The 16556-nt window shown below is 39.9% G+C and overlaps 1 protein-coding gene across 1 annotated transcript in view; it reads right to left on the bottom strand.

Annotated features, from left to right (window-relative positions):
- The window catches only part of plxdc2 (plexin domain containing 2), a 241142-nt gene that overhangs the window by 43234 nt on the left and 181352 nt on the right, over positions 1-16556 (bottom strand). The window contains exons 5-8 of the mRNA XM_008112452.3: positions 15492-15614; positions 11396-11514; positions 7906-8005; positions 2365-2460 (exon numbers count right to left, since the gene is read on the bottom strand). Coding sequence (XP_008110659.1) covers positions 2365-2460; positions 7906-8005; positions 11396-11514; positions 15492-15614 — 438 coding nt within the window. The remainder of the gene's footprint in view (positions 1-2364; positions 2461-7905; positions 8006-11395; positions 11515-15491; positions 15615-16556) is intronic.

Raw genomic sequence — 16556 nt, 5'->3', positions numbered from 1 at the left:
GCAGGGGGTTGGACTGGATGGCCCATGAGGTCTCTTCCAACTCTACTATTCTATGATTCTAGATTTGAAACAGTTACCAAAGGAAAACATGGAAGAAGTGCAAAGGGAGGTTTGCATTTGAACATTAAGATAACAAAACAATAAACACATATTTATATAACTTTAAAGCAGACAGTGAAGACATTTAAATATTTCAAGGTTTTTGATGCTGTGGCTTAGCCATTAATTAAAACAACACTGTAGTCAAGGAATCAGAAAACTAGACCTTGGAAAGGCATCTATGAAAGAAGAAGACAAAGCCATGCAGTGTTAAGATATATAACTGAATACTAAAGTTAGGATTGTTCATCAATTAAATTTCTAATTTCTATATATGATTGTGAATGAAAACGGAAAGGACAAAAATCAACTCATTTGAAATGTACTACTAGAGTTCTATATGTGTCATAGACTGCCAAAAAGATAAATCAATGTATCTTCAAGCAAATTTATTTTGTGTCAAAAGCATTGCATAACAAATACATTTTAAAATGATAAAAAAGGAAATCACAAGCAACTAAATAGTTTTAGACCAAAAGCGGGCAACAGCAACCGCATTGTCCGTAACTTTAAGCAACTCCTCCTCTGTACATGAGGCAGGACATTGTGGGCAAGCATACATATGCGGAGTTGTTTGTTCTGCTCCACAGTCACACAAGGTGGAGGATTCCTCCAGGTAGTGCCACCTTGCCAAGTTGTCTTTAGATCTGCCCACTCTGCTTCTGAGTCTGTTCAGGGACTTCCAAGTTGCCCATTTTTGGTTTGCCCCTGGAGGAGGACCCTCATGGGGGGCCATCCAGTTAGAATTGCAAATCAAGCCCAAGCTCCCTCTAGAAGCTTGGACGCCTAAATTGAGACTGTTGTACTTTGGACATATCATAAGGAGATGTGACTCAGAAGAAAATATCATAATGCTTGGTAAGGTAGAAGACAAGTAGGAAAAAAAGAAAGTGCATTCCAGATGGAATGAGTCAGTCAAGAAAGCTATGGCCTCTTCCACACAGCTGAATAAAATCCAACATTTTCTGCTTTGAACTGGAATATATGGCAGTGTGGACTCAGATAACCCAGTTCAAAGCAGATATTGTAGGATTTTCCTCCTTGATATTCTGGGTTATATGGCTGGGTGGAAAGGCCCTTTATCACTGAATTTGAGCAGGGCCGTTGATGATAGGGTGACTTGGAGGTCTGCCTTTCAGAGTCACCATAGATTTAAGTTGACTAGATGATAATTCATAACTATAAACACAGACTATGGCAACATGCAAACATACAGATAATTTTTTAGATTCAAGTTTAATGCCATTTGTAAATATAATGTCATTTTCAAAAATCTAATTCTTTTTCTGTAGCTCTTAAATTTTCCATTTGTTATCATTCAGTGACATATTTGTATCCATTTCCTTTTGGATTCTTACAAATTACTCCATTAGTGATTAGATAATGTGTTTTCCCCCATACGAATATCACAAACTGGAGGAGGAAACTGTGCAAAGGCTGTAATATGATTACGAGGAGGTTGGTAGCTAACATCTAGGAGGTGCATTAGCTGTGAAGTAAGAATTTGTCACTATTTGTTTTGGAATAACAAGCATGCAAAGTAAGCTTGCTATTTCCTGAGTCGGCCTTAAAGAATAATATGTATGAGATTCTCTGATCATTCAGTACTATACAAATGTGCAACCAACAAACAATGTATGCTGTGATACTCTGGCTAGGCCTGACAGTAATAGATCATCCAGTTAGATGATGCTAATTTGGCATCACATCTAAAGTAAGTAATATTGCTGGATAACAATGAAGTTGTGAAAGGAGAAAAAAACCCTTTGTTGTAAATATTTCCTGTCTTAGCAGTGACAGTTCCACATTTGCAGTGCCCCTGTCATATCACAGAGCCAGTCCTTTACCACTGGAATTACTTTAAACAGTAAAAAAAGAAGATGGTGGAAAAGAATCAACTGAGCAATGATGCTTCATGAGGAATGTATAAGCAAGTTAACTGCATTTTACATGAACATATTTAATGCTGCTTAATGTTGAAATAATGTGGAAAAACCCCTGAACCACAGCACTGATCAAGACAAGACACAGGAAGGGGCATTGGAATAAAACACATTTTATTCTCCAGTGTAATGTTACATGGTTTTAGATGTCACCAGAATTCCAAAGTTGTGAGTGAGTTGGGGTTACTATGAAAATACTGTCTGGATAAGCACAATGTAATTATTGAGAAGAAAAGATATCCATAAAGGCAAGATGTCTACTTAAAAAAAACACCTCTCTTTTAGAAGGTTGCATTTCATGTGCTTGTTGAACTTGACTTACTAGGTAGAGGAATCATCTCAACAGCTGACAGATTTGTAACCTTTGACATCTGAAGCTCCACTCTGTGATACTCATATATTGTTCTTCTACGGACATCTGTCAAGAAAGAAACAAGGAAGTTAAATTCCATAGTTCAAAGTGGAATTCTCAGTCTGTCTTCTTTTTGCATTGGAACACTGTCTTTTACATAGAAATTCAGGATTTATTGAGTTTATCTCATGGGAAGCAAGTTGAATTCAAGCAGCATTAACAGCTATCAACTGGGGATCCATTTATCAATGAAACTACTATATAAATCAAAGCTTGCTCCTGTGGGAGATAATGGGAGACATAATGACATTTATTTTAAAAGTAGTCCACTAACTGAAAATAGTGTTACTTTTCTTGTATAAGGAGTTGTATTTTGTATCTTCCAGTTGACCCTGCCTTATGCTGGCACAACTCTGGGGTTTTCTTGTACTTATCATGTAAAAGGGTTTCCCCACTGCCTTCATCTTAGAGTGTGGGACTTGTCTAAGATAATGCACTTGGTTTCCATAGTTCTGGTCATTACATTGGCATTCACATAACAGTTCTTCTTGTTATTTTATACTCTCCTAGGATGATACTAGCATGCAAGAGTGTTTTACAGCAAAGCTAAACTAAAGTTCGAGAAACCACACACACTGAAGCAAGAAAGAGTAAATAAGTGGCACAAAAACAAATAAAGCGGCAAACATGATACTGTCTCTGGATTATTAGCAAGCAAAATTTAGTGATGTGTTTAACAAAGTTAGTCTGTACTGTTCATAATTTGGGAATTTTACTTTTTTGAAATGGCCATGCTGGTTGAGGGAATCTGGAAGTTGTCCAAAAAAATAACTTTTCAAAACTGCAGTACTGAAAAGAGCAGTAGCGATTTCGAGAGCCAGCATATTGCAATTGCTTGAATATCGGACAACAACTTTGAATATCAGAGTCTGTATCCCTACTAGGGTCATGAGAACCCAAAGGTCCTTGGGCAAGTCACACTCTATCTGTGTCAGAGAAAGGCAGAGGAAACCCCCTCTGAAGATATATTGCCAAGAAAGCCCTGTAATAAGAGTTGCCTTAGGGTCACCATATGTCAGAAATCAGCTGAAGGCAGATAACAACAAAATGAGTGGCTTTAGATGTAGTACACTGACAAAGATCATTGCCTCCAGATGGAGTTTCTGTTCTTATCTCATTTTGTAGCCACATATTGGCAGAATATGGCACACAGAAAACCCACAAATTAGTCTACTTAACTTCTTATCGTGCCCAAGCAGTTGTTGCTAATTACTTTGCAATTTCAGTTTAGGGTCAATTCTTTTAATCCCTGTTCTTGAAAGCACTCCTTCTATCCCTCCTTCTCTCCTTCTTCTCCTCTCATTTTCTTCTCTCTAATGTGAATGTTAACATCCTTTTAAGTGAATAAATTAACACTACCAAGCCAGTCTAAATGAATTATTAGAAAGATTCTGGCGAAGATATCTCCTCCGGTAAGTCTGCTACCTGTCTGGAGCTCAGAATGCATTGAACTAGAACCTGTGTGCAGAGGCTAAGCTAATTTGGGCTAAATTTGAGCACCTACTTTGCCAAGGAGAGATTTATCCCCCTGCAGTGACTTGTCCATGTGATGCACCTGCCAAGTCAAAGTGTTCAGGGGCTGTTTGAAAGGAACTTCTGTCATTGCCAGAGGCTTTAATTTGTTTCCCGGAAGATGGCAGGTCCTTTGATCCCAAAAAGCAAGTCGATGAACAGATACATAAAAATGATAGCATTGGCACCTTGTCAGAAACTTTTTGTCACTACCACAGGTTAATGCAAAGCATGGCAGTCCTGAGTATGCTAATCAGGAACAGCAGAAGAATGAGATCTGAGGAAGTAAGAATATCTGTACAGCAAGCTTCACTTTGAAAAAACAACCCCATAGTTTAAACTATGCAATTGATTGGCTATAATTTTTAAGGCTGAAACCCAGTACCTTCCCAAATTGTACTCTCTAGGGGCTCTCCAGATTAGGGTAACAACTATAAATTGGGCAACAAGCCACATTATAATACATTACTTCTGTATACTATAAGCTTTAACTAGGTTGATAATAATTTCCTTTTTTCCACATACTTATAACAACAGCAGCAATATATTCTTGAAACAGGATAAGTAGTATGTGGGCCTTCAGAGAACTGACTGCAGCTTCCATCGTATAGCACCATTTTCTACGTTAGCTAGAACGGGCAGGAGCTGCAATGAAACAACATGTAGAAAATCTCATGTTGCCCATTCCTAACTTAAGTTGTGAAAGCTGTAGTCCAAAAACATACATTTTATAGGCTTTCTTTTTTACTGGAAAGGGGTGAATATTTGGAGAATAAATATTTCAATTTTGAGTATTACAAATACAACACAATAAATCATATGATAGTGATCAGCCTACAGGATGATCCTCACAGAGGACAAAGTCAAGGAAAGACAGAGAGGTATAATCTAAAAAGGGCATGTTTATATATAGTATTATAAACCCATATTTCCTACTGACCTGCCAGATACACTAATCATAGAGGTCTGATGGATTGCCCAGACAGCATGAGTTTCCGTGTTCATTTGTTCAGTAAATTTATATCTGACCTTTCTTTCATCACAGAATTCAAGGGAGCACACAAAAGTTGTTAAGTGGTCTCTTGTTCAGAAAGTCACTGGGATTAGCTCCAGTAAAGTAGCTATATCATGTGTTCTCATGTTTGCACCTAGTAGTTATGGACGGAGACTTCTGAAATGCACTAGGCACTCTTTAGGCAGAGAAATATAGTCCTCTCAGCCCTCTGTATCCACCGGTTCTGCATCCATAGATTTGATCAACTGCAGCTCAAAAATATTTGGAAAAATCCCCAAAGCAATCCTACATGTTGATGTGTAAGTATACTCAACTGTAATCTCTGGCCATTTCACAGATTTTCAGGCTCTCTCCAGTACTGGTTTTGAGTTGTTTGCCATTTTAGTACACTATTGTAGAAAAATGGAATAGTTCCCATATAGGGTGGAGACATTCCTCGAACCAAACCCGAGCAAGACTCTGAGGGCTTATTGTAGTATTCTAGACAGAATTCTGTAGCCCATGATCATGAGATTTTATGGAGTTGAGAAATGCAGGAAAAGGTGTGTTTTATTGGCTGCAAAGTTGTCATAAAAATCTTGTAACCTGCTATGAAGTAGGCAGCTGACCTGATCCAGAATCACACTCTCTTCTGAGGTATGTGCCTTGTTCTGTGTAGAATTATGTCAAGGGCTAGATTGTGTCTAAATTCTGTTCAATTGATACACTATATAATTAAAGTCTTTTGAATTATATCATTAATGTTTTATCTTGCTTATAGTAAGAGAAGCCAATGAGTACAATAAACTCAAAGTTATTGATTTCCTTGATTCATTTTCACTTGAAAGAGCTTAAAGTTTGTTATAGTTCTATTTCAGTTTAAAGAGAACTACTATATGAGTCAATGATTCATTCTTAACACAATTGATTCTTTTTTTACAACTTAGGAAGTAAACTGTCTCAGTGTTTATCCATCTATGAAAATCTAGTAGGCTGGATCAATATTATATATACTATATGTGTTCAAGATCACTTAATGCAGATTACAGTGTTCCCTTGCTACTTCGCGGTTCGCTTATCACGGACTCACTCTTTCATGGGGAAATTATTTATTTATTTACCCCATTGCTGCTTCTCCTCAGGGCTGCCCCCTTGCTCCGTGCCTGGCATGTTCCTTTGGCTGCCTCTGCTCTTGCAGCCAGGGAAAAAGGAATGCCGTTCCACCAGGTCAGTGAGCGAGCGCGGGTGGGTAGGTGAGAGAGAGAGTGAGGGTGGGTGGCAGGAGCCTGGAAGAGGCGGCCAGGTGCTTCTGCCGCCGCTCCAGCTGGGCCACATTGGAAATGTGGAGGACTCAGAAGAGGAGGCGGGACTCATGGAGGACTCTGCCCCCTCTTCCAAGTCCTCCACGTTTCCAGCGTGGCCCGGCTGGAGCAGCGGAAGAAGCACCTGGCTGCCTCTTCCAGGCTCCTGTTGCCCTCCCTCACTCTCCCACCCACTCTCCCTGGCTCACCTGCTCACTGACTGGGTGGAGCGGTGTTCCTTTTCCCCTGGCTGCAGGAGCAGAGGCAGCCAGAGGAATATGCAAGGAGGCAGCCCTGAAGAGAAGCAGCAATGGAGTAAATAAATAAATATTCAATATTAAAATATTAATAGCTTCCCTACTTTGCGGATTTTCACTTATCGCAGGTGGTCCTAGAACGTAACCTCCGCGATGAGGGAATACTGTAATCACAATTTAGTATACTTTTATTGCCTCCTTGTTCGCATAAACAGAGTGATGGAAGACAGGCGAAATAGACTTTTCCTTTTGCTCAGTGGCATCTAATACATGGACTTAATTTACTTAGACAGTGAGATATTATGACTGGATACCACAGAAAACCTGCTCTTGTGGTTGGTTTGTTTTTCCAGGCCACATATGGGCAGAGTGGCCTCCATCCCGACACAGTAGGCATGGTCGCCTGATGCCATGCAGGCATCCTCAAGCCATGTCCTTCCATCAAGGGAGCATATGCGAAAGCACCCGAACCCTCCAGCAGGAAAAAGCCTCCAGATGGCTCCGTCCCCTCTCCCAACAGTGGAAGTGCTGGAGAGGAGGGACTGATCTCTCTCCCCGGGCAAAAGCAGAAGCATATAAGCTCACCTAATGGACATGGAAACTACCATATGTGCAATTTAACAGAGACCACAAGGAAGAAATTTGCATAACAAACATGAGAAAACATGACTCATGAAGGTACAGTAAAAGATAATAGGAAAAGACAAAAATTGCATTTATAATTGAATAAACTTAATCAAGTAAGCCATGGCCATGAGTTAGAAAAGTTCAAGAAGAGTGTATGATGACCACGGATCTTGAAGGTCCGACTCACACCATAAGTTGAGGTTGACTCAACAGGAATGAACAACAACAAATCCTGAGTAGTCTCTTCTAACTCTATGATTCTATTAGTTCTAAAAGATGCAGTTTTGTAGACAAATCTATGCTATAGTACCATCAGGATTATATGAGTTTCTCTCTTGTCTGTGTGACCCACAAATGCAGTGAGTTTTCTGTTGAATAAATTCCAATTCTTAAAAATATGATTTAATTTGTTACAGAAGAAAAGAAATAATGTTTACTGGCCCCTCCAAAATCAAAACATGTGCACAAAATAATAACAACCCTCTAAGGTCCTTTGTGGAAACCTATCATGAGTAATACAGAATTATGCCATTTCCCATTTGGCTGGAAGTTAAATTTTGCTTCTCAGTTCAGGGCAAACAACAAAGCAGACAGCCACAGTGGGAGTTGTAAACCAATGAAATTACATTTAAATGAGCTAACGGAAACAATTTAAGCAATTTTTGGTTTAGTTAAACCCCCTTTTCAAACACTTCAGATTTTATTACTTCAAACACACCATCTCATACAATATTCATTAGCATATATAAAAAAAACATACTGGGAATTTGCTGGATCCTATGGACGACCACAAATGCATCTGATAGCCCTACTTTTACAGGGTGATTGGTTGAACTAATCTGCGTCACTGAGACAGGAATCTGCAAGACAAAAGGAGGAGGAAGATGATGAGAATGACATATCAAAATGATTTGTTTCTGTTCATGTCACTTTCAAAATAAAGTGGACATAAAAACGTGCTCAGAAAGATCCAAACAAAACAATCAAATCTCACCAACATTGGCTCTATTTGAGGAGGTAGACTTAAGGGAGAAGTAGGCTTGGGAAATATGCTTTTAATAAGGAGATCACTCATATGGGTCCACACAATAGTTTCTCAACTATCCCCTACAGCCCTAATTCATATTACTATCCAGATGAAAATGGATCAGCTTTTGTCACTGCTTTCATGCTTAGACGTGAAAGGTGAATAAGAGCAGGGCTGGGGACTCCATGGTTTGGCAGTGGATCACTGCTTCTGTGTACCCCTCAGTTGCCTACTAATGTCCATCTGTGTAGCCAGATCCTATTTACTGGAAAAGTACCTTGTGTGTGGGAATTTATATTTCCATATCACCAGATAAACAGGACCATTCATGCACACTCGCTATCATGGTATAACAACTGCTTTGGTATTACTAGCTGTGCCCTACATCAGCGTCTCTTCATAAAAGAAGATGAAGTAGACTTAGGTCTACGAAGGTTTTATGCTACCTCCATTAGTCTCAAATGTATTACGAGATCCCTTTGCTTACTGATCCAAACCACATGGCTGGCTATGCCTTTGAATTCTATATAAACATGTTATCTAGTATGGCAGGAGGTAGTTTTCAAACAGAGACCCAAAGCCACCAAATTATGTTTAGCAACATGTGTCCAACTATAGTAGCAGCAAATAATGCATTTGGCTGACTTTTGAGCAGAATACAGGCCACAGCCAGAATCCCACAGAGACTCACAGATCATTCAACCATAAAGAGGCTGATATTTGTGAAGACTGAGCTCTTGTGTACATAACTACAGGGCTTCTGGCATGTTGTGATGGTTAAACAAATAATCACCTCTTTTCCTTGCCAGTGGGATATGCATTTGTCAGACATCTAAAACTGGTTTTGCTCCAGTTGTAATTTCTAGATTTCCCCACTGCTCTTTCTCTCCCTCCCCTTCCAAGAAAAGGAACAGTTGGAACCAGGCTGGTGGAAATGATATTTCAATGCACTATGAATTTTGACTTGGTCTAGTACTTAAGGTTTGACAGACCTGTTTATTAACTCCTCATAAGTACTTTCACAATTACAATTACTGCTTTACCTCTATGCAATTAATGTGGCAAAGTAAATATACTTTAGATTAACTGTAGGCCTCTTTGTCCATTCACTGCAGGGAACAAGGTTGCACATCTTTGAAGTACAATGAGTATTTTTCTCAAATAGTTTAGCTTGCTTATTGGGTAAACAGCTTTCCTTTTAATGCTGCTTGGCTAACACCAAATACAATTTTGCATGCAGAGCCACACAAAAGTATATTATGCTGGGGAATGAATTTAGTCTCTGTTACTGAATATTTCACAGACGTTCGGTTAATTTTCATAAACACTATAGCAATAATCCATTTGGGCTAATAGACAGAAGTGGAATACTCTTTATAAAATCTACAACAGTAGATCTATTTTAAAAAATACTTTAATTTTTGCATAACCCAAACAAAATGTGCATTAAGCCATATTACTGTTCCTGTTTTTCCTTCCACATATACATAATAAATAGTCAGTGCAAGAACTCCATTATTGCCTTGTTCTTCTTCATTTTTTAAAATGAAAATGTTCTACCTGTTTCAGTCATGTAAGGACCCACTGCATAAATTATAAATTTTGCTGCATTGGTAGAATATATTTGAGGGAGGGAAGTGGAGTAATGAAATAGTTATGGGGTGGTATATGAAAAAAAATCTGTTACATTAGGCAGACTTGAACAAGAATGAGTAAGATTGGCTTATTGACAGAAATGGGTGGATTCCCCTGTGATTATATTCAGATATTATAACCACACATAGTTTGTTCATATGTAGATGTCCTTTGGCAGTCTTCAGGATCATATAAATCTGTTTCATGCTTCTCTCTCATTTGTGCACAAGCAAAGGCATTTAAAGCTTCCAGGCACTGTTCCATAATAAACCCATCTTCGATTGGAACATAGGAAACTACTGTTTGTATCAACCATAGTAAGTTAACAAACTAGATTGGCAAACCTGATATCTAGTTATGTCTGATGTCTTTTAAGAATGAGTTTGCATTTAATATTCTGTTTAAAAATTTGATCGATTATTTACACTGATGCTGTGAATAGCTGACATATAATTATGAGAGTACAGCAACTTCTGGTGACAGGCAATGGACACATTGACAGAGAAAAGATAGAACAGAAATTCTTCACGCGTGTGGCAGTGTCAAAAATGGTTCCCAACATAATGTTTTCTCATTACAGGTTGAAATGAACTGTGAACTGGCTGATACACATAAACGCTTTGTCACATAAGAGAGCTATTCTTGTAACCAGTATAATGTCCGAAGAATTTGGCACAAAAGGTCAGGCACTTTCCTCCCTGAAAAGAGATTGCCAGTTTCCCTTTTGCTCATCTAAAAAAGAATGTTTAGTTCCATTTATCTTCACTGACTGGTGGCTCCCATGCCAGGAGACAGTGAATTGTTCTAGCTTTTAGTCTGAACTATAAAAGAGTTACCAAAAGTACTGAAGCCCGTGACCCCAAAAGTTCAGCATCTTTGCTAGAACGTCACAGAAGTCACTAACAGCCACTGGATGTTATATTGCCACATGAACTATGTGCATTGACTTGGGGAACAATTTCTGCTTTGCCTCCAGAAGCAAAATATGTTGACATCAGCTTCCTCTAACAACACCTAAATTCTTCTATGGCTTCTTTTATAACAATGTTAGCAAAATAATGGATGAGCATGCAGATCCAGCTAGTAGGCAGGGACCTAAGACTCAAATCATGTTGATATTTTTTTTTTACTAGTAATAGCTTATCCTTAATATCTTATCCTAAATATATTGAAGAATATATCTTCTTCTTCTTCACTAGCAGGAAAGCAGATTTAGGGAAATCTGAGAAAAGGCCACACATTGTTAGCTATTAATTTATTTTTCTATTTTTACTACTGGGAACAGGTGGAGGTGAGCTTTCTGGTCTCAAGTGACAAAATAACTTGGTTGAGATAGGTTAGGATAGGTTAGGATACTGTGTAGCTTGACTTGAGCAGGAGGAAAATTTTCTGTTTGCCTCCAGAAGCAAAATGTCTTGGGACAGCCCTGTCTTTTCAGTAGGAACAGAGCATTATTTTTTACACTATCTTTCATGTGGTGAGTCTAAGCACAAAGAAAGTATTTTGCATGAAGATAGCAGAACATTAATAGTTTAGCAGAGATAGGATTGATGATAAAACCTGTAAAACAATGACAAATCAAACTCACCTCTTTGTAGCCAAAAACGATACGGCCATCATTGAGAAGAGTTGCCTGAAATGTGAAACTGCCCAGATTGTAATTATCTTGCAGATGAACGTGGTCCCACTGTACGACCAGGGCAGTACCTGTCAAGTCCCAAGTAGGGTGAAGAGAAGAAAATATTACACTAAGTGGTGTGATGCCTTTTCAGTATCATTTCTTGCAATTTAACAACTTAACATGTGGCAATATTATTACTAACCTTGTAAATTATACGTATGGTATATATCAACAGTGCTAGAATAAATATCTTTTGCATTAGAACTCACAGAAATCTATGGGACTTTATAGGACGCTACAAGTTGCAGTGCAAAGAGCAACATTTTCAAATTTTATATATATTTGTTTTTGAAACTGTAAACAAAACAAGAAACAATCTTACTACTGCTGATATATACAATTGCATGCTGTAGATGTGCATGCATAGGTCCCATCATTCTTGAGTACAGGCTAAACTAACTACAGATCATGGAAACTAAGTATCTACAGTTTGGGAATTCCATCTAAACCAAAATTATATAGGAAACTAGCTTTGTCATATAAGAAATATAAATTGGTACACAAGCCATGCTCACCCAACTGCTTGCTTTATGCACAATATTACATTGTGTCATTTAGTTTACAACCCACTGACTATACTATTTAAGGATGTTTACAGAAATGCTGACATAAAAAAGTTAATATTTAAAGCAGTCCATTTTTACTCTGCCTATTTATCCCGCATAGCATTAACTTTTTTATTGACTGCAAGCTTTCAGAGTAAGAGATATTAAATAATATACAGTGTTAGTGCTACATATTAAGAGTCCCAGCTAAATAGAATGACTAAGAATTTATTGACAGTGTTTATATTAATAATGCATTGAAGCCTTTTAGCTGCAAAAGTCCCACAATTCTTTAGGCAAATTGTCTTCTGACCATTCGATGTACAGCCTGCCAACACAACTGCAGCACACTTTCTGGGAAATGTGTTTGGTGTTCATATCCTTATGTTTCTGTGCTTTTGGGGAGGCAGAGGCAGATTTATCAAGCTCTTACTCAGCTATGCCACATAGCTACTGTTGGGTAGATCATGGGTTACGCAGGCATATCATGTTTCAAAGGTGCTCCACGGAAACTAGAATGATCTACAAAGTATTGCAAATCTTGATACAGTCTTGAAAAGTTATCCCCTTTTTCTTCTTCTTCAAAACTTAAGAGACCAAAGTTTGGGTGAAAAACCCCCCATTGTCTTCTAATATGATACATTTTAGCTTGAATAAGATCAGTCTGACTAGGAACCAGTATTTATTTATCATGTCAGAAGCGAACTGAGGGTACAAGTTGTAATGTATTGGAAAACACATACAGTAGAGTCTCACTTATCCAACACTCGCTTATCCAACATTCTGGATTATCCACAGGGCCGGCCCCACTATAGAGGCACCTGACGCCGCCGCCTCGGGCGCAGGCCCGGGGGGGGGCGCCGTCAGGCTGGGCGGGAGGTGGGGCACCGCCCTGACGGTGCCCCGCCTCCCGCCCAGTGCGCCCTGGCCCGTCTGGCCTTTTCTAGCTGGCCAGACTGCAGCGGAGGTCCCTCCAGGCCGCAATCGTGGCCTGCAGGGACCTCCGCTGCAGTCTGGCCAGCTAGAAAAGGCCAGATGGGCGAGCGGGAGTAGCTCTGGCCCCGCCCCCCGCCCAGCGTGTTCTGGCCCCGCCTCCCACGCTGCGTGGGAGGCGGGGCCAGGGCACGCTGGGCGGGGGGGGGGGGCAGAGCTGGCCCCGCCTCCCATGCTACTCCCGCTCGCCCATCTGGCCTTTTCTAGCTGGCCAGACTGCAGCGGAGGTCCCTTCAGGCCGCAATCACGGCCTGGAGGGACCTCCGCTGCAGTCTGGCCAGCTAGAAAAGGCCAGACGGGCGAGCGGGAGTAGCATGGGAGGCGGGGCCAGCTCTGCCCCCCCGCCCAGTGTGCCCTGGCCCCGCCTCTCACGCTGCGTGGGAGGCGGGGCCAGGGCATGCTGGGCGGGGGGCGGGGCCAACTCTGGCCCCGCCTCCCTCACTATTCGCCCTGGCCCCGCCTCCCACGCAGCGTGGGAGGCGGGGCCAGGGCACGCTGGGCGGGGCCAGGGCGCGGGAGGTTGGCATTTCTTAAGGTTGGCTCTGCATCTCGTGGTGCCAGAGCGCAGTTTGTTCAGTGTCTTTCAAGTCGCCCAGTCTTCTATGTGCCCAGGAGGGAGTTTCTCATTTGGTGTCAGCTACTGATTGAGGTTCCGGGTCTTAGCCTGCCACTTTTGGACTCTCGTTTGCTGAGGTGTTCCTGCAAGCATCTCTATAGATCTTAGAAAACTATTTCTTGATTTAAGGTGTTGGGAACTAGTTAACTAACAGCAGAAATAACAGAGGGAACATAGTTCTTAACCTTTTTTATGGAATATGGAGAGAAATAATTTTGTTCTACTCATCTCTAAAAACCATGTCAGTGTTGCCACTTTTATTCAAGCACTCGCTCTGAAATTCTCATTTGGTTCCACTCAAGCACCCTCTTTATATTGTTGTTTCTATGCATTATAATCACCATATTGGCAGACATTTGGTTCAACAATATAAGGAACATGTACATGTTCCACATTATAGCAAAATAAAGCTTAGGGCCAGAAATCCAGAACAAAGGTAATAACTAAATTCAGTCAATTAGATCAACCAATCAATCAATCAGTTTCATATAATCTGCTACCTTGGAAACAAACATATTTATTATAGCATACTTTTTGGGAATTATAGTCCACTTCACTAGATGCATGAATTGGCATGCCAAGATTGGGGATGGATTGTTAATAGCAACTTTATAAGAAAATGAAATGTAGAAAGCACTGACAATTATATTATCAACAGCGGCTACTCTCAAAACAGATGAATATGTGAAAACAAAAGACATTAAGGGTTGCTGTATGTTTTCCGGGCTGTATGGCCATGTTCTAGAGGTATTCTCTCCTGACGTTTCGCCCACATCTATGGCAGGCATCCTCAGAGGTTGTGAGGTATGGAAAAGCTAAGCAAGGAATGTTTATCTGTGGGAAGTCCAGGGTGAGGGAAGAACTCTTGCCAGCATAAATGTTCCAGTGAATCACCCTAATTTGCATTGAATGGCTACATCAATGCAAATTAGGGTGATTAACTGGAACATTTACGCTGGCAAGAGTTCTTCCCTCACCCTGGACTTCCCACAGATTCCTTGCTTAGTGAATTATCTGGCAATGTGGACTCAAGATAATCCAGTTCAAAGCAGATAATATAAGATTATAAATGGATAATATAGCTGTGTGGAAGGGCCTTGAGTCTACACTGCCATATAATCCAGTTAAAATCAGATAATCTGTATCTTATAGGCCTGAGGCCTATAAGAAGAGACCTGAGGCCTAACTGTGCCTGTCCCCTGGGCTGAGTAGATTGCTAGGAGACCAAGTGGGCAGAGTTTAGCCTTGTAACTGGCAGCAATTGGATAAAAAACAATTATTCCTTTCCCTCTAATTAGGACTTTATTTTTCTTTTCTTTTTGTTGTATGAACATAGAGGCATGGATGAGAGGTTGTGTTGCCAAGTTTAGTGTTTCTGGGATGTGTAGTTTTGTTGTTTTGTCCTAGGCCGAATTTTTTTTATCCTTTTATATATAGAGATAGATAGATATGGTGAATACTTTGCCACATTCTTTCTAGGGCTCGTTAACCTCAGTTATGTTGTGCTTCTTTGAGAAGTGACAGAAATATTGAAAGCGGCTCATATTAAACTAATGGTAGTTTACTGTACAAATACCAACGAAGGCATAAATGTTTGCTAGATAAGAGTTGTCTTTTTCAGCTGATCATGTTAACTGCGGTTTCAGCTTTAAGTAAGTTTTAAAAACAGCATGCATAGAAATAATAATATATAATGTTTGTCAATGGTCTACCAATATAAATTTAATTGAGAGGAATGCTAATTTGATTAAACTAACTTCTGTGGGCTATATATTACAAACAGTCTTCAGTGTATATTTTGTTACAAAGGAAAGAAAAAGTGCAGCCAGCCAAAATGATTAATACATACCATTATCAAAGTATCTTACAGTAGAATTTCGTGACACACTTGGATCAAAGTTGGCCATCAAGGGAGCAATGTATTGTGTAGCCGTTAACATTCGATGCACAACATCTCCTGTATAGATAAAGCCTGTAATAAAGAAACAAAATAGCAAAATCATGTTAGCCACAGCCGAAAAGTTAATACATGCCAGAGTTAATTAGGTGCTGCTAGAGCTTCAAAGAGTTATTGAAGGAAAATTAATCTCATCTCCAGGTTTTAATAATGAATCAAGAGCTACAAAAGAATACAGGGAAGAACAAACATTAGAAAGGCTAAGAAGAATGGATCCTTGATGTGGAAAAAAATTGAAAGAGGCCCCAATTATTGGGTAAATAGTTGGAGTATATTTGTCTTTAGACTGCTTCAGGGAGGTGGGAAGAACATAGTAGAAAATGTTACATGGAAGACAAATTAAAGAGACTTCCTAGTTTGCAGCAATGTCTCTTATAGTACAATCCTAAGGAATAAATAATCATGTTGACCCAGATCAAACTATGTTCAATGGCAGTTACTTACGCAATGTGCATTAGACTATAGGTTAACTGCTATATTACACCAAGGACCTCATCACACTAGAGCAGTGGTTCTCAACCTGTGGATCTCCAGGTGTTTTGACTTACAACTTGGCCAGTTTACCAGCTGTTTGGATTTCTGTGAGTTGAAGGCCAAAACATCTGGGGATCCACAGGTTGAGAACCACTGCACTAGAGTATGGATCCACTTTAAATCCAGTTTCTACCTTCTGGGGCTTGTAGTTTAGGGGAGGGGCTTTTAAAATGCTCAGCCAGAGAAGTCCCGGGCCTCATTAAACTACAAACCCTAGAAATCTGCAGGAGACAGCAACTGGATTTAAAGTGGATTCATGCTCTTAGTGTGATGAGGCACCAAAAGAGAACAATCCTACTGACAAAGACAATGAAGAGCCAGATGAAGCTGTGCTGAGTCAAAATCTCTCTCACCATAAGGATGCATGGCCATTCCTTGGGACTATTCCTGTCCTATCTTTAATAGTTGGTGTTATAGCTGTGT

This window comes from Anolis carolinensis, chromosome 6 (genome assembly GCF_035594765.1).
Source record: "Anolis carolinensis isolate JA03-04 chromosome 6, rAnoCar3.1.pri, whole genome shotgun sequence".
In the NCBI taxonomy this organism is placed as follows: domain Eukaryota; kingdom Metazoa; phylum Chordata; class Lepidosauria; order Squamata; family Dactyloidae; genus Anolis; species Anolis carolinensis.
The sequence above is the reverse complement of the archived record's forward strand: the minus strand, read 5'-3'. Positions and strand labels throughout refer to the sequence as shown.